We start from the raw sequence: 18,167 nt of genomic DNA, 5'->3' as shown, positions 1-18,167 counted from the left end.
ATTTGTTAACAGATCCTTAAAGAATTTCCTGTGTTGAGAGACAACAATATAATTATTGCATATGCTGCAAAGGCTATGGCTGTCAGTATTAGCTCTCCCCCTAGAGAACATCGGATATCTGTTTCTGGAGCAAGACCAAGGCAGAAAACAAAGGCAGGCATTCCTCCGAAGTCATCTTTTACTAGCAGTCTTAGTAACTTGCAAAAAGAGGCTCGCAGAGCTTTTTCTTGGGCTCCACGAAATACTGGAGACAAGGCTGCTCCAAAAGATGCTTATCGTAAAAGAAAGAGTTCTGGTTTGACTTCATCTGAAAAAGTTGCTTGGGAGGCTATGACTGGAATTCAAGAGGATCGTGTTTCATCATATCCTGCAGATGGGCAAGAACGGCTTCCTTCTGTTTCAATTGCTGAGGAATGGATGCTGACAGGTGATGCAATTAAGGACGAATCTGTTCGTGCATCTCACAAATATGAAAGTGCCCCCGACATTACCCTATTTAAGGTATGCTAGTGAAAGTGGTGAAACATGTTTGTTGCATATGTTGGAAGCTTAGCATTGTGTAGTATTATATAAATTATCAATTTAGTGCTGGAACTGTTGCAGGTGGGTAGTTGATTACTATAAATCTATACTGGGATGAGCATTAGTCAAAATAATGAGATTGAATTATGGATGCATATAACTCATTGCACAAGTGAGAGATTATCTATCTCAAGCTCAAATAGGAGCATGCCGCTAATCCTATCCAGGAGTTCATCTTTGGGGCTCATGGTGGGATGGGTCAGGCCTCCATGTTTAGTATGTTTGGGACTTTGGGTGTATTATTAAGTATATATGTTTTATACTAGTGGTGCAACACAAACTAGCAGATAAGAGATGTTTCTACTCTTTGTATGTGAGGTTTTAGTGCAGTAATTGGGTTAAATCATGCACGATTTTGCTTAAACTATAGCTCTGATGTATGTTAGAATTTTCTGACCAAATTTTGAATTAATCTAAATACAAGGTGGAAGAGAATTATGAGAAGTTGTGGCTTATTTATTTGTTGAAAGATTTGATATTTGAATTTTCTCTCTTCTGTGGAAGCATAACAACACACAGTATAATATATTAAAGTGGCTTCTGTTGGCCATGGAGTGTGCATACTGTGAATAATGGTATAATTCTTATGTGGTGATTTGTTTACAAATGATTTTTATTTTATGCATGCTGCTGTGAGTCTGCTGAAGGTTTGGGTATTCTATTTATAGGCACTGCTTTGTCTGTGTTCTGATGAGTCGGTGTCTGCCAAAAGTGCCCTGGACTTGTGTATTAATCAGATGAAGAATGTGTTAAGCTCCCAACAGTTGCCTGAGAATGCGTCCATGGAAACAATTGGTCGTGCATATCACGCCACAGAGACAATTGTACAGGTATTATTTTTGCCAAGCCCCTGTAATGCATATTATATGAAACAATGTTTTTATTTTTATTTATTTAATTTAAAATTTTGCTATTTTTGTGTATCATATGTCACATGTTAAAAATCCAAGGTCAAAATAGCAATAGTATGCATTTTTGCTTTCCTTACATGCAGATTGTTATGGCATTATAGTTCAGTTGCCTTTACATGTGATTAGTTTGTAATGCTCTTGAGTGATATGACATGTTGAATGCCAGGGGCTACTATATTGTAAATCCGTGCTGAGAAAGCTTACAGGGGGTAGTGAAATCTCCAGCAATTCAGACAGAAGTAGGGATGCTGATGATGCATTCTCTGATGCTGGTAGCTCCAGTGTGGGCGGTCAGTTCACAGACGAATTATCTGAAGTTCTATCACAGGTGGAGATCTGGCTAGGACGTGCTGAACTGCTTCAAAGCCTTTTGGGATCAGGTATTGCTGTTTCTCTTGATGATATTGCTGATAAGGAGTCATCTGAACGTCTCCGTGACCGGTTGAGTGTAGAGGAGCGATACAGCATGGCTGTATATACTTGCAAAAAGTGTAAGGTAAATTTAGTGTCCAGGCATTGTGGTTTATACTGCTGGTCTTTAGATTGAGCTTATGTGTATTTTTGGATTCTCCCAGATTGATGTTTTCCCTGTGTGGAATGCTTGGGGACATGCTTTGATACGGATGGAGCACTATGCTCAAGCTCGGGTGAAGTTTAAGTATGTCAAATTTATTCAGATAGTTGCTCAATAAATTAACAAGATTTAAGTTCTCTCTCTCTCTCTCATATTCTTCTAAAGTGGGATGCAGAGTGGTCTTATTCTTTAATGCCTATTCAATGGCTTTCAGGCAAGCTCTTCAATTGTATAAGAGTGATGCCGCACCTGTCATTTTAGAGATTATTAATACAATCGAAGGAGGTCCACCAGTTGATGTTTCAGCAGTTCGTTCCATGTAAGATATCATGTAGCTTTTATGTCAGAATTCCTATATTATTGCCACAATAAATTTCTATTAGAGTTGTTGAACTAGTAGCTGAATCAATGTTGGCTTAAGATCCATGATAGGCTAGGTTTTAATTTATAGGAGGTCTACAGCCTCTGCTAAGAGATTGGATCTTGCTGCAATGGCAAGTGCCTTCAATGTGTTGTGGCTTCAAGTCTGGGAGTTCCTCTCTCCAAAATTTGAGAGTAAGGTTGCCTACCAACCACCTCTCTCAAATTTTTCAGAAGTGGGGAGCTTTGTGCATTGGACTACAGCCTCTGCTATTGACAGTGTTGCCTTGATAGTTTCTGAAAATCTTGTATTTTGGATATTATAATACAATATCAATGACTACTTATAAAAAAGGAAAAAAAAAAAAAAAATACAATATCAATGACCATAAAAAAGAACACGTAATTTGTTGGACTTACAAGAGTTCACCTATAACTACTGCCATTAGCTATCAATTATCATGCACACACACTTCAGACTATAATAACCTATAAACTTTGATCTGTTGGGATTTCTTGGATCAGAAGATAGGCAGAGAACTTGATTGTGCTCAGCACTTTCCCATTGCTGTATAAACTAAAAGAAAAAAAGAAAATCAACTTCCCAACTCTTAATCCCAACTGGATGGGGTGGGTTGCATGAAACCTTTTTTGCCATGGAAGCCCTGTTTGTGATGATGAAGAAGCATTTTGATTGTGAAATGTTAAGCAAGGTATCTCTTTGAACTCCTAACACTAAAGATCATGAACCAATGTTGATGAAGATTTGAAGTGGTATCTTTAAATGTCTGCATCAAATTTAACTATATCTTTTAGCAACATTACTCTTTGAGAATTACTGTTTACCAGAATGTTGAAAGATGCTGTGTTCCTTAGTCTTGCACCAGGTTATGCGTGTTGAATCCTTTTGGTTATGTTTATAAAAGACCTGCTATTCTGATATAATTTTAGTGGTATACTGTGCATTGAATATCACCTTTTAGTTGTGAACAGGCAGGAGTATATTTAAGCTAGTCAAGCCTAAATTTCTACAAAAAAAAAAAAAAAAAAAGGATATAATTTTTAGATGCTAGTCATTACATAGGATCTGACTGATGCAACTTATACTGCAGGTATGAGCATTTGGCTAAAAGTGCACCGACGATATTGGATGATTCTCTTTCTGCTGATTCATATCTCAATGTTCTATACATGCCATCCACCTTTCCACGTTCAGAGAGATCTAGGCGGGCTCAGGAATCTGAAAATAATAATTCCTCCCTCAGTTCAGAATTTGAAGATGGACCTCGCAGCAATCTTGACAGTATTCGATATGTTGAATGTGTGAACTATTTACAAGATGTGAGCTTCATCCTTACACTGATCAAGTTTTTGTTTTTAGGCTGGCACTCAGATGCCAGTGCCTTTCTATTTTCCCCTGCATCTGGAGTCAGTGGTATCTCTTGGCTTAGTAGCTAATTTAAAGTTCTTATTCTGTATTACATACACACACGTTTATTTACACAAATAAATCAAGAAGTTGATGATATATATATTCTTTTTATTACATTTTAAAACTATTTGGTAATGGTTCTAGCTTGAAGTTTGTTTCTGTTATTTATTTTAACCTGGAATCTAGAATTCTGTTAAATTTCTCCGCTATCTTTTCTTTTTTCCACCATTGGTTGTTGACACCACTGGCGATATGGTTATGAATATGACTATTCTCAGTATCTCTCTCCTGTGCCATGGTTATTATTAATTTTCTAGCTTTATTCATGGTAGTCAGCTTCTTAATACGTTTTTTTAACCTTTGCAGTATGCACGCCAGCATTTGCTGAGTTTTATGTTTAGGCATGGTCACTACAATGAAGCTTGCATGCTGTTTTTTCCTCCAAATGCTGTTCCTCCCCCTCCTCAACCATCAATATTGGGGGGAGTAGCAACTTCATCTTCATCCCCTCAAAGGCCAGATCCATTGGCTACAGATTACGGGACAATAGATGATTTGTGTGACTTGTGTATTGGTTATGGTGCAATGTCTGTTCTTGAGGAAGTGATTTCAACAAGAATGTCATCAGCAAATCCACAGGATGTGGCAGTAAATCAGCATACAGCAGCAGCCCTTGTCCGTATTTGCATCTATTGTGAAACACATAAACATTTCAATTATTTATACCAGTTTCAGGTAATTTTCAGACCATATATTTTGATTTTAAACTGAATATATTATTAGTACTACTAGTGGTTGTGAGACCAGGCCCCTTATCCTTGGTTGGAGACTGACCTCCGCATCTTTCTCTATTACACCTACTGCTACCTTCTCTCTGCCCCCAACTAAAGGTGTAGGTTTGGGTGGATTTGATAGCAAAATTCTGTTTAATTACTTTTTTTTTTCTTAAAACACACACACACATATATATATACTGTATTTCTGTGTTCTTTGGGATTACTTTTTCATTAAGTACACAGCTTGTGGAGGTTTTCTGTTGCGCGCATGTTTATCCCTTTATATTGAAATTTTTTATCACAACTGAAAAAGAGACTTTGCAGTCCATTTCTAGTATTTTATCTATATAGTTATCTATAGGGCCATTAAAAATGCCCATTGCATATTTTTGTGTTTATTAATCTTGTCATGGGCATCTTTCCATTGGGAATGTTCACACAGCATACCTCATGTATCCCTCCTTCTATTTTCTTTGTTTACTTTAATTTAGCGGCATTTGCAAGATTAAGCTGCTGTGTGATTCAATAAGCTGTATAGAGATTGTTAAACAATTCTTACAGATATGGTATTGAATTTTTTCTGGTGTGAGGGGAAAAGGATGTAAGGTAAATAGGATGCTCTTATGAATTTTTTACACTCCATTGAACAAAACATCATGTTCATTTGACATGGTTTCAGCAGAAAAGCTTGTGTGCTTGTCCTTTCTATATTATAGCGTTTAATTTAAAAGTATTTAAAGACCTTATGAGCTGTTCTTTTCTTTCTCCTTTTAGCAGCATTCCTTTTTGGTCAAACTCAAATGCACAAGTTGCAAATTCTAATTTTAGCTATACAGTTATGACTTGAAATAGCATCAGAATTCAATTATAGATTTAGTTGATTTTTTATTATTTCCCAGATAAAAATGATTTTTTTAGTGGTTGAATTTTTATTGAAAGCATTTTCTAGTTCCAGATTAAGGTTCATTTAAGCCAGATTAAGCCAAGGTTTACTTGAATTTACTCACTGATCCAGGTTATTAAAAAGGACCACATCACTTGTCCTTCCTATGTTCTAGTTTAATTTAAATGTATTATGAGACTTTATGAGCTGTTCTTTTCTTTCTCCTTTTAGCAGCATTCCTTTTTGTTCAAACATATTAGTTGCAAACTTTTATTTTGGCTAAACTTATAACTTGAAATAACATCGCAATTCAATCAGAGATTTAGTTGAATCTGTATTATTTCCCAAATAAAAATGATTTTTTTAGCGGTTGAATTTTCACTGAAAGTATTTTTCTAGTTCTAGATTAAGGTTCATTTAAGCCACATATTAAGCCAAGGCTTACTTGAATTTACTCACTGATCCAGGTTATTGAAAAGGACCACATTGCTTGTCCTTCCTGTGTGCTTGTTCTTTCTATATTGTAGCATTTAATTTCAGAGTTAATAAATTTTATGAGCTGTTCTTTTATTTCTCCTTCTAGCAGCATTCCTTTTTGGTCAAACATATAAGTTGCAAATTCTTATTTTAGCTTTACATTTATGACTTGAAATAACATCAGAATTCTATCATAGACTTAGTTGAATTTGTATTATTTCCCAGATAAATTTTTTAGTGGTTGGATATTCGTTGAAAGTATTTTCTAGTTCCAGATTAAGGTTCATTTAAGCCAGGTTAAGCCAAGGTTTACTTGAATTTACTCACTGATCCAGGTTATTAAAAATGATCACGTCGCTGCTGGACTTTGCTGTATTCAGTTGTTTATGAATTCTTCTGCACAAGAGGAAGCTATCAAACATTTGGAACATGCTAAGGTATATCTTTATTATTGTTCTGGAGCACCCTTGTTTGTTCTAATATATAGAATAATGGCCTTTTTTAGATAACTTGGGATTTTCAGTGCCATGGTTTGAGAAATAGGGTTATGTTTTCTGGATATTATGTTTGGGTGATTTTGTGTTGATAGAGTAGGATTGTTGGAGTGCAACTAAGATTTAGAATGTGATGTCTTCAATGATTTGTTGTCCAGGTCTTAGAGAAACTAGAAAACTGGATATAATTGCATGAAATAGAGGCAAGAGGAAGAAAGATAAATTTACAATATGCTCTTCTTTTTTGATAAGTGCAATAGACATACTAGGAAAGCTTCTGTTGATGAAGCTTAGATGTCTCCGTTGGGAACAACAGTATCTGCCAGTTGAGATAAATTATAAGGCTTGTTACTTATCAAAAAAAATTATAAGGCTCTTGGAAAAAACACTCAATATTTTTATTAATCAACTTCATCTATTCTTCAAGAACATTGAGCATAAATATATCTAGGACTTTTTCTTGATCTAGTAGTATTAGAACTCCTAATTTGACTAGTAAATGTTTTTGATAAGTCCAAATTTGACTAGTGAACTAAAACCTAATAAGGTAATAATTGATAAAAGACTAACTTGAACCCAAAGAAAAGAAAACCAAAGATGCTTAGGATCTCCTAGAAAATTCTAGACTCAATTAAACTATTAAAATATCCTTAATTTGTAGAGATTGCAGTTTTGCCATTGAATACAAAATTGACCATAACTTGTTTAATAAAAACCCAGATTAAAAACTGTTAGAACATGTATAACTATATCTTTATAATCACACGACTTTTACTTTAATTGGACCATGTGGACCCCATAAGATAGATCTTAAATAGATGAATTTGCGAGGTAGTAACAAGTCAATCAACCATGGCTGCATCACCTGCCTGAACAAGAAATTGATGTCTACACAGTTTATCTATGTATTTAAGTTTCATCTTTCCTGGGTTTGTATAGTTTCTCCTGTTTAATTTATATCCATTTTATTTCCTCACTGATTTTCATATATTGCTTTGGATATAGATGCATTTTGATGAAGGTTTGTCAGCACGATATAGAGGTGGAGATTCTACTAAGCTTGTCACAAAGGGCATTAGAGGAAAAAGTGCCTCTGAGAAGCTTACTGAAGAGGGACTTGTGAAGTTTTCTGCTCGGGTTTCAATTCAGGTAATGACATCTATTGATTATTGAGAAAAGTTTATTACTTTTAAGGTGATAGCAGTCCTGGAAGATGGTCTTTAAATATTAGGTTAAGACATCAGAGGGTTGACAGGTACGTTGGTTAGTATATCTGGAAACTTAAAGAAGGAAAGGAAAGTAGAGAAAAGATCATATGTTGATTCACAATTTCTCATATTGTTTCAGGAGATTCGTACTTATCAAAAAAAATTTATTTCAGAAGATTCCTTTTCATACAAGCCCTTGTTGAAATTAGATTCACCAAAGTTATATGCTTCCTAACTACATGCATAGAGTATTCTTTTGTGCAAGTTGGCATATTTGTATGTGCATATGAACATTTGACCTACTTATGCTTTCTGCCTCATCTTTAAATGTAATGCTCAGAAGGTAGCAATTGTACATCTAAATCATTTGTTGCTATCTCTCTCTCTCTCTCTCTCTCTCTCTCTCTGTTTTCTACTCATAATTGATTGGAAGTAATGGATTATTTTGAAGTGTACACCCAGTCGTTGAGGTAGGAACCTTGCCTTGTGCTTGCTTTTACTTTTGGAATTAGATCCTTGGTATAAGAACTGCTGAGAAATAAATATGCCGACATCTCTGTTACACACACGGTCAAAGCAAGGGTCATTTTTCCTGTAAGCTTGGACCATGTACTGAACATATCTACTCAATCTTAATAATGTCAGTTAGCAAGCTTTTACTTCTTACTAAGAGAATCTTCTATCAAATATTTTCTGGGATGGAACCACCTTTATTAATTGCCTGGTGTCTCTTTAGTCAGATTGTACATTGGTTATAATACTCTATATAAACCAGATGAGTAGATAATATATTTTTTATTTGTTGAAAACTGAAAATCAAAGAATCTAAGTATGTATTTTATCTGTATAAAAATATCTTCTCTCACTAACAATTTCGTAGGTCAATTTTTCACTTATTCCCTTTGGATTATTTATATATTATAGGTGGAAGTTGTGAGATCCTTTAATGATTCAGATGGGCCACAGTGGAAATATTCGCTTTTTGGGAATCCAAATGATCTTGAAACATTCAGGTATATGCCTTCTTAGAGGAAGTTGGTTTCAATCAGAAAGTATAAAAAGCAGATGTTGGCTTTAATCAGTGTAGTTCCTTTTCTTTTTGGTAATTAAATAGTGTTATTATTCTATGATGCATAATGACACTCTTGTTGATGCAGGAGACACAAGAAGATTATTATTTAGTATTATTTATGTTTGCAAGCTAATTGTATTTTTATGTTTAGGTCCTATTAGTTTATTGGGCTATTAGTATTTTAATTTATAAGCAAGGTTATTTTTGTAATAAGGCAATTAGGGTTTCCTAGCCAATTAGAATTAGGATTTAACAATCCTTTATAAGCAACCTATTGTATTCCTTGAGTAGAAAGTTGATATTTTGATGAATGAAAAAAATGGCGGACTCCAAGTCTACCCTAGGCGCTGATTCCTAGTGGTTTCCCCACTTGCTGCTGACTCCAAGCCAGGCCTAAGTGCAAACATCGATCTGTTGAAGCATCACCACAAGAAAGAGCCAAAAAATATTACCAAAAAAAAAAAAAAAAAAATCCCTCACCATCGTGTTTTTCTCCACTCACCACAAGAAAGAGCCAAAAAATATTACCAAAAAAAAAAAAAAAAAAATCCCTCACCATCGTGTTTTTCTCCACCAGAGAGTTGTCATGCAGTTGTTTTTCCCATTTAAAAAAAAAGAAAAGAAAAAAAACCTAGATTTTGAAGCCAACCAGAAACCTTAATTCCAGAACCTGCAATCAAGTCTCCAAATCCCTTGCAACCACAGAGAGGAGAGATAAGAGGCCCTGTTGCCACCAACCCAACTCGTCAATTTTTGCCCTTCCTCGCGACGGTGATCCACCTCCATCGGTTCTTGCTTGCCACCGTGACTACCGCTATACACACTCGCAAGCCCCAGTTGCAGGGACCCACCATGAGCACCTTCCATCCCTGCCTTATGCCGCCATGACCTTCACTTGCTCACTGCCGTTCCGCTGCAAGTACCCTATCGACCCGATCTCAAAGGTAACCCAGTACAGCCCCTTCTACGTTATCCACTTTCTTTAGCCAGAAAAAAAAATTCTAACCAACCCATTTTAGAAACAAACCATTGCCCGACCCATTTGTTAACAAGTCCAAAGCCCACATTTTAAAACATCAGTTTTCTTTTAAAAATAAAAAATAAAAAAATACAAGACCCAGCCCATGAAATCCAACCTGTCAACCAGCCCAGTCCCAGCAACTATTTGAGAGAATAGTCTTAGAAGCCTATTCCAACGATCTGTCCAGAGAACATCACAGCAACCCAGGTTCTTGTTCCAACTTCCAACTATTTGTTGAAGCACTAATTTAGAGAATCATGGTAATATTAGAAGCACCTTATTTTGGTGGTTGTAAAACTAATCCACGGGATTTTGTCAACTGGATGAATGGGATGGAGCAATTCTTTGAGCAAGCAAATTTTGCAGATAACAAAAAGGTTAGGTTTGCAAAGTTGAAGTAAAGAGGTGGAGCACAAATGTTTTGGAAGAATCTTGAATATTTCCGCTATCTAAATTATGAACCTGCCATTAGTGTGTGGGAAGATATGAAAGAAAAGTTTTGTGATGAGGATTTGTCACTATACTTTCGAGCTAAGTATCTACCACAATCTTAGTGTGGTACTTTTCAAGTTAAAGCAAATAGGATGAATTCTCATCCCATTTCATGTCCTCAACGCACTTTTGAACAATCTATTAAGGAATTATCTACCAAGGAATTAAAGGAATTATCTGTAAAGCTCATGAAAGATGTTCAAGACAGAATTGCTTAGATGAAGCAAATGAAGACTCAAACCGATTCAATTGGGAAACCAAGAATAATTGATCACAATGAACTTATTGCTGCCCCCATAGAAGACAATATTGATGATGATATCTTGGTCGTGGAGAATCCTCAAGCAACACCAAAACCTAATGTTGACACAGACGTACATGCCTCGACAAGTGTTGCTTTAACATGTGTGCAAGGATATGAATCTATTGAAGAGCAGCAAAGTGAAGAGATGGTTTCTAAGGAGAGTATTATGTTAGAGGGTGCATATGATGTGATATTGGAAGATAATGAATTTGATTTTGATCAGCCTTCTATAGTGCATAAAGACACATAGTTTGATAAGTGGAGAAAGTGGATAACATAGTACTTCCAATGATTCAAGATAAGATTATGTTGATTCCACACATTGATTTTGTTATTTCAGAAGAGTTTTCCATGATGGAATTCAAGATTTTTCTTTTCTCTTTGCTCCCTAAGATCATTCCAGACTTAAAGCAAGTGTTACTTGTCAGCATCCTAATCCTTCAACGCTTTATAAAGTGAGGTTGAGTTTTCTTCAACCAAAGAAGAATGATGCGGGAGACGCAAGAAGATTATTATTTAGTATTATTTATGTTTGCAAGCTAATTGTATTTTTATGTTTTAGGTCCTAATAGTTTATTGGGCTATTAGTATTTTAATTTATAAGCAAGGTTATTTTTGTAATAAGGCAATTAGGGTTTCCTAGTTTATTAGAACTAGGGTTTAACGACCCTTTATAAGCAACCTATCGTACTCCTTGAGGAGATAGTTGATATTTTGATAAATGAAAAAAATGGCCGTTTGGTCTCTCTTTTGGTTTGGTGCCGACTCTAGGTCCACCCTAAGTGCCGACTCCTAGTGGTTTTCCTGCTTGATGTTGACTCCAAGCCAATCCTAGGTGCTGACTCCTAGGTCATATCCTTTATTTTATTGTTGTTTTAGTTTTGTTCTGGTTGTCCTGCGTCACTTGTATACATATACATATACATATACATATACATATACATATATAGAGAGAGAGAGAGAGAGAGAGAGAGAGAGGTGTACACACACACTTGTACATATGCATATATCTAGAAAGCATGGGTGTAGCTCCAGGGCTGCCGCAGCCACACCCGACATGCATGGATGCGGCGTGTGGTGGTCGATGCCGCTGACCGCGCGACTGTGCCGCGTCACTTTTTTTTTTTTTTTCGTTTGTAGATTCGCGCCAATTCAGGTTGAATTGGATCGTATCAGCTGACGGCCGAAATTTGCCGAAGAATTGGATTGTATCAGCTAACGGCCAAAAAGGGCCGAATCAGGCCGAAACCAGCTTTGAATCAGGCTGAAATTCTAGTAAAAATAAATAAATAAATAAATAATTTATGCAAAACTCACCGTTTTGAACTTTGAAGCTCTCTGCCTATTGCCTCTCTTGTTATCTCACTCTCTGTCGCCCCTCTCTCACTCCCTAACCTACGGCCACTCACTCATAAGTCAAAATCTCTCCTTTGCCTCATTGCTCAAGCTCACTCTTCATCTCTCGGTCTCAATCTCTCCATCATGGAATGTTTTAGTTTCTAACTTGTGGATTGTATTCTAATTTATGAACATCATGTTTTAGTTATTATCTACTATTGCTCTTAAATTGGTATATGTTTATATAATGTGAAAAAGTATGCATAGCAATATATAGAAAATATAAATAAAAAATAATTTTTTAATCACTGCACCCCATTGCACCCACATCCGCACCCGCACCTGAATCCGAATCCGCACCTGTGCTTCATAGGTATATATGTAGATAGAAAGGGGGGGGGGGGGAGAGAGAGAGAGAGAGAGGATCAAGTTGCTATTGACGTCACTTGGTTAATGTTATGCCACGTAATATTTTTATAAGGATCAACATATTACCAAATCCTCTATTAGATCACATGTCCTTCCCATTCTTATCATGTATATGAAATTCCACATCAATTGGATGCTATTTAGCATTTAATTATAAACTCAAGATACTTAATTTTAAAAATTATAAAACCATCATTTTTAACATTTTATAGATGAGGTTCTTTGTTGCTTCTAGCACACGGCCTGTGTGCTTTGTTTCCTTTGTATTTTTTTACATCTTTTTTCAATGAAGTTTATGACTTGTCAAAAAAAAAAAAAAAAAAAAAAATTTATAGATGAGGTATCTTTTAAATTTTGATTTTCTTGACATTTGACGTTACAACAGGTATGTGGGGAACATGTATTTCATCAGTGGATTTGATAAAGTGTTGCTTAAATCAAAAGTTATTGGGTGGTGTAATATCTATCAAGTGTTATGCATACATACATAACAGGCATAGGATTGCTCCTGTTGTTGATAAGGAGACTGATGCTTTAGGCTATGAAACTTATATATCTTTATATTTACTTAATCTAAGCAAACTTGGTATCCTCAAGGCCGAAGGGTCACAAATTTTTAATAAATTGATTCCAAACTATGAAATCTTACCTGGCATTTATTTTTTTCTGTAAAAATGATTTCACATTTGTACATTTTTCTTTCATGGCATATTGTGCTCCAGAAATGTATGGACATACTTGGAGAGACTTATTTGTGGTTTCTCTGCAGGAGAAGATGTAAAATTGCTGAGACTCTTGTGGAGAAGAATTTTGATTTAGCTTTCCAAGTGATCTATGAATTCAGTCTTCCTGGTAGCCATTACATAATGACTTCGATTCAATCTAGTATTTCTTTGTGGTAATTTAGCATTTGGAATTAGTGCATTTGTGCTTATCTACATCATGTCTTCTTCTCATACCATGCAGCTGTTGATATATATGCTGGTGTTGCCGCATCACTTGCTGAGAGGAAAAAAGGCAGTCAACTGACAGAATTTTTTAGAAATATAAAAGGCACAATTGATGATGATGATTGGGACCAGGTAATACGATTACATTCTTTTAGTATTCTGTGTATGGCTAATAAAGTCAAAAGAAAAGGCCATTTGATATTCTCAATTGTTTGCTAGTTGAAATGCCCGCGCTTAAGCTAATCATTAGAAGACAGCAGAAAATTAAGTATGATGTTTAATTAAGATTCTTTGTACTAATTATCATGCTGATATGCCAACATGGTATCCAAGTTGTTACTTAGTTTTGAACTGTGTGTGTACTTGCCACAAAAATTTTGAATCAGATGTTTCGTACATGTCAATCACTTTGCTCTTTCTGCAAGATTCGGAAGTTTTATTATTTCTTTTTGTGTACAGTATGCCTGTTTTGTCTATTAAAATAAGAAGACTACGTGTGTATCTGAAATTGTGTAGGTCTTGGGAGCTGCGATAAATGTTTATGCTAATAAACACAAAGAACGCCCTGACCGTCTCATAGACATGTTAACCAGCAGCCACAGGTAATGGTTTCTACTAATTTATATGCATTTGATAATTTTGCATAAAAAAGATCTTGCACCATCTGTGATCCTTTTTAGAATGAACTTAAAGGCGTGTTTGAACTGTCAGCGTAGTCCGTCATTAATGCACTTATACTCATTGCCTGTTTGACCTTTTCAAAATGGGTAACTCTAAATGCAACAAATGCAAACAGATTGTGGGCAGTTTGTTTTCAGGTTGGGTCCATGAACTCATTTAACGCTTTTGCAAAATTTACAACTTGGTATCCAGAAGAGTTTAGGTTGGCTGACTTGTCAAAAACAAATGAAGGTTGACTTTCTAGTGAGGATACAGTAATACTGCTCTGTTTAAAAGAAATTAAAAGTTGAATTTTTCTATTTTTCTATGCTTATTACTTTTTTAAAGTGTCACTTGTGATAAACATATGAGAATGGTTGCATCAAATAGGTGCCTTAATATAACACCATAAGATTGACAATAACATGACTTATATCATAATATATGACCATTTGTCTGTCTGTATTCCTTTATTATCTTTTTATCACTATGTGAGACCTCTGTGCTTTGGTTCTTGACTTAATGTGAGCAGGAAGGTTTTGGCTTGTGTGGTTTGTGGTCGTTTAAAAAGTGCTTTCCAAATTGCTTCTCGAAGTGGAAGTGTAGCTGATGTTCAATATGTAGCCCATCAGGTTAGCCTTCCCCCCTCAACTTCTACTTTGGGAATTCTAACATTATTGTTACTGTTTAGTTAAATTGTGGTGCTTCTCATTTTGAGATCGAGTTCTGGTCATTCAAATTCAACACCAAATGCAATTAATCGGAACATGTGTACAAAGGCCCTTTTGAAACTAGTGGTTGTTTAAGTCAATGGCATAGTCCAAAATTTTGAGATTGTGTTGAAATGAGCCATCTGTCTTGTTCAAATTAACACCTTACCTCAAAATCTCTCCTCATTGCGGGCTTCTATCTCTCTTTATCTCCTTCTGTCATTGATTTTCCTTGGAAAATGGTGTGGCAATCAGAGGTTCCTCCTAGAGTAGTGTTCTTTTCTTGGACTGCTGCCTTAGGTAAGATCTTAACTACGGATAATCTTTGGAAGAGGCATATTGCAGTAGTAGAGTGGTTCTTTATGTGGAAAAGGTGTGGGGAATCGGTGGATCATCTTCTTCTTCATTGTCCTATAGCATATGAGTTGTGGTCTATGGTTTTTTTTTTTGTTTGGTATACATTGGGTTATGCCGCATAAAGTTAGTGAGGTGTTAGCTTCTTGGCAGGGGAAGTTTGGTAGACATCGAAATATAGGTTTATGGAGGTTTGTGCCGCATTGTTTGTTTTGGTGCTTATGGTGGGAGCGGAATGCTTAGATGCTTTGAGGATTGTGAATGGTCTATTCTTGACATTAAGTTTTTCTTTTTCCGTACTCTCCTTGAGTGGAATTTAGTTTTGCCTTCCTATTCTTGTTTTTCTCTTTCCATCTTAAAGGTCGTTGTAATTTGGGTTTTTGATTTTTGCCACTGTAGTACACTTCCGGTGTACTTGGTTTTTTTAAATAAAAATTTTTACATATAAAAAAAAAAAAAATTTAACACCTTAATTTTGTTTTATTCTCTGATTTTAGTCACACTGGATTGTAAGGAATTTTTCTTATCCGGGTACCTACTTTTTTTCAGGCATTACATGCGAATGCACTCCCCGTGCTTGATATGTGTAAACAATGGTTGGCTCAGTACATGTAATTTGTTGCTAGAGAAAATTACAGCTAAAAGAATTTGGTTTTGGGCAAAGTGGAATTTCTGTTAACTTTCAAATCAGTGAGGTTTCAACAGCCATTGCCTAGGGAAAGTGGATTGCAACGAGGTTGCTTGAAGACGCCATCTTCTTGAAATTGACAACCCTTGAGACATTGAAAAAGAGGTGGTTTACCTTATTGGTTTTTGTGCTTGTCACCTTTTTGGTTCTGTTGGCCTTTTATCTGCTATGTGGCATTGGTGAGGCTGCTTTTAAATTGTCATAGATTTGAACCATTGGGTTGGCCCCATTTTATGGGTAACATGCTGTAATGTGGTCAAAGGTTGAAGGATATACAGAGAAAATGTACTCACAAGGCTGAATAGGACCGCAGTGAGTCAGGAATCATCCCAAGATGCTCATATAAGGTCTGAGATTGAGACCATTTGGATGTAAAATATAACGGCACGGCAACAGCAATAGTGGATTTACGTTGCCCTGTATAGATTGTGAGAAAGGAAAATGTAAAATAGGGATAATATGTATGCATGGATGTATGAATGTATGTGTATCTATTCCTCTTTAAGGGGTTAAATTTTGCCGTGTAAAATAATAAGCTTGTGCATCTCTTTTGTTCCTGTACTGAGTTCTGTATATTCCGTCATGATTCCCCAGGGAAGAATCTGTTACTTTTCACTAATGCGGTTTAGGTCTCAGAGTCCTCACTATTCAAATGATACTCAATCAGTAATAATTTTATTCTTGTACAAGGCAGTTCATGATTCCAGCCTGCATGGATTCACTTTTGCTGCTGTTAATTGCGCACTGAACCATATCCGATCTCATTTTTTTGGTTGCTGTGGAACAAAATCCATTCTCATCTCAACTTGCTTTCTGATAACGAAAAAAAGATTCTTTAAATATGCTTTAGTTTGTTGTAAAAGCTACCCTCTCTTCTTTCACAAAAAGGGAACTTTTGGCCATTTAGTTCTTATTCGTTCAAATGAAACTCATATCTTTTCGTGCGTGAGTGATTGTGTGTTTAACTTATCAATAACATTTATTTATTTTTCCCAAAAATGGAACTGATGGTAAGCATTAATTTACTGATTTCAAGAAAGGTTAGAACTTAGAACTTGTGATTTACAAACTAACAATATATACGAAGTATCCACATTTCCCGGATGCTCTGTAAACATGGACCAGCCTTTATCATGACATGTTTATCATGTGATTACTGAGCATCCCCAGTGAGGTTGCTAAACTGACAAAAAAAAAAAAAAAAAAGCCAATTTTGCAACCAATTCTTCAAAATTGTGGCTATAGCACTAGCCATAGTAAATAAATAAAGTCTCTAAGTTAAAATAAATAAAATAAAATAAGAAAGACTAAAAAAATACTTTATTTCACAATTAACTTTAATTAACTCAACAAATGTGTGTCCTACATTCTTTCATAGCATTAAAATCATTTATAAATTTTTTTAACTAAATTCCTTGGCAATATCTTTTTCTATTATCTATCTATCTATCTATACACACACACAAATTAAACAATCATTCATGAACTAATTTTTATCTTATTACGAAAGTTGAATATTATAGATGGTTTTTCCATAAATTATTCACAATTTGAAATTCTGAATTAAATTATATAATTTCAATTACTCAATTCAATCTAATAAACAAGTCTATAACATAATTTAATTTAATTCTTCAAGCCACTATTATCAATTACACAGACAATTAAAAAAAAAACTATTTTATCAAATTATAATAAATTTAAGTAATATACCATTCACACTAATGTTATGATAATGATACCATNCAATTCTTCAAAATTGTGGCTATAGCAAAGTAGCTAAACTTATAAAAAATTAAATTTGAGCTACAGTGGGCTGCTATAGAGCTGCTATTTATAGCAGCCCACTGTAGCTCAAAACTCAAAACAAAAAGAAAATTTTTTTTTAATGTAGAGTGTTTAAAAAAAGTATTTTAATATTGATAATTATGGTTGTTTGTTATTGTATTAGATATATTATTTTATTGTGTTTATATTATTTTAATGTGTTGAATGTTAATATAAAACCTTTGTTGTAGGATGTATTATAAAGTAAGTTGTTAAAATAGATAAAATAGTGTTTTGAGTTACTAAAAGCTAAATATTTTATATGGTTTACTGTGAATGCTCTCACACTAGGAGCCACCTGCTAGCTTCTTCTGCATGATTATCATTGCCTTTTGGCTTATTAGCCGTCATTGAGTTGCCAAATGCCAACTGAAGGATTTGAAGCTGATTCCAATGTTAGCTCAAAAGAAAAAACAACTAAAAGCGCAAACAAGGCTATTGATAAGTTTAAAGCAAAGTACATGCACATGCATTATTCCTTGATGATACCACATATTGGTGAGATGCTGGAGCTTACTTGAGGACAAATAATATTGACTCCGCATTCTTATACATATGCTTTGATATCATATAGTAAATGTCACCATATCAACAAAGTATGCTATATTTAAATATACATTTTGGT

At 35.1% G+C, this 18,167-nt stretch overlaps 1 protein-coding gene across 2 annotated transcripts in view; it reads left to right on the top strand.

Moving 5' to 3' along the window:
* LOC111998469 (uncharacterized) overlaps window positions 1-16,334 on the top strand; it is a 43,286-nt gene extending 26,952 nt beyond the window's left edge. For both annotated transcript variants that reach the window (XM_065778241.1, XM_065778240.1), the window contains exons 16-30: window positions 13-501; window positions 1,251-1,412; window positions 1,660-1,989; window positions 2,069-2,151; window positions 2,282-2,386; window positions 3,540-3,768; window positions 4,226-4,594; window positions 6,331-6,432; window positions 7,495-7,638; window positions 8,622-8,710; window positions 13,123-13,205; window positions 13,320-13,435; window positions 13,820-13,905; window positions 14,496-14,595; window positions 15,577-16,334. In XM_065778241.1, the coding sequence (XP_065634313.1) occupies window positions 13-501; window positions 1,251-1,412; window positions 1,660-1,989; window positions 2,069-2,151; window positions 2,282-2,386; window positions 3,540-3,768; window positions 4,226-4,594; window positions 6,331-6,432; window positions 7,495-7,638; window positions 8,622-8,710; window positions 13,123-13,205; window positions 13,320-13,435; window positions 13,820-13,905; window positions 14,496-14,595; window positions 15,577-15,642 (2,553 nt within the window). In that variant the 3' untranslated portion in view covers window positions 15,643-16,334. The remainder of the gene's footprint in view (window positions 1-12; window positions 502-1,250; window positions 1,413-1,659; window positions 1,990-2,068; window positions 2,152-2,281; window positions 2,387-3,539; window positions 3,769-4,225; window positions 4,595-6,330; window positions 6,433-7,494; window positions 7,639-8,621; window positions 8,711-13,122; window positions 13,206-13,319; window positions 13,436-13,819; window positions 13,906-14,495; window positions 14,596-15,576) is intronic.
* The last annotated feature ends 1,833 nt before the right edge of the window (window positions 16,335-18,167 follow it).

Source organism: Quercus suber, unplaced genomic scaffold (assembly GCF_002906115.3).
Source record: "Quercus suber isolate HL8 unplaced genomic scaffold, Cork oak 2.0 scaffold_176, whole genome shotgun sequence".
NCBI classification, from domain to species: domain Eukaryota; kingdom Viridiplantae; phylum Streptophyta; class Magnoliopsida; order Fagales; family Fagaceae; genus Quercus; species Quercus suber.
The sequence above is the reverse complement of the archived record's forward strand: the minus strand, read 5'-3'. Positions and strand labels throughout refer to the sequence as shown.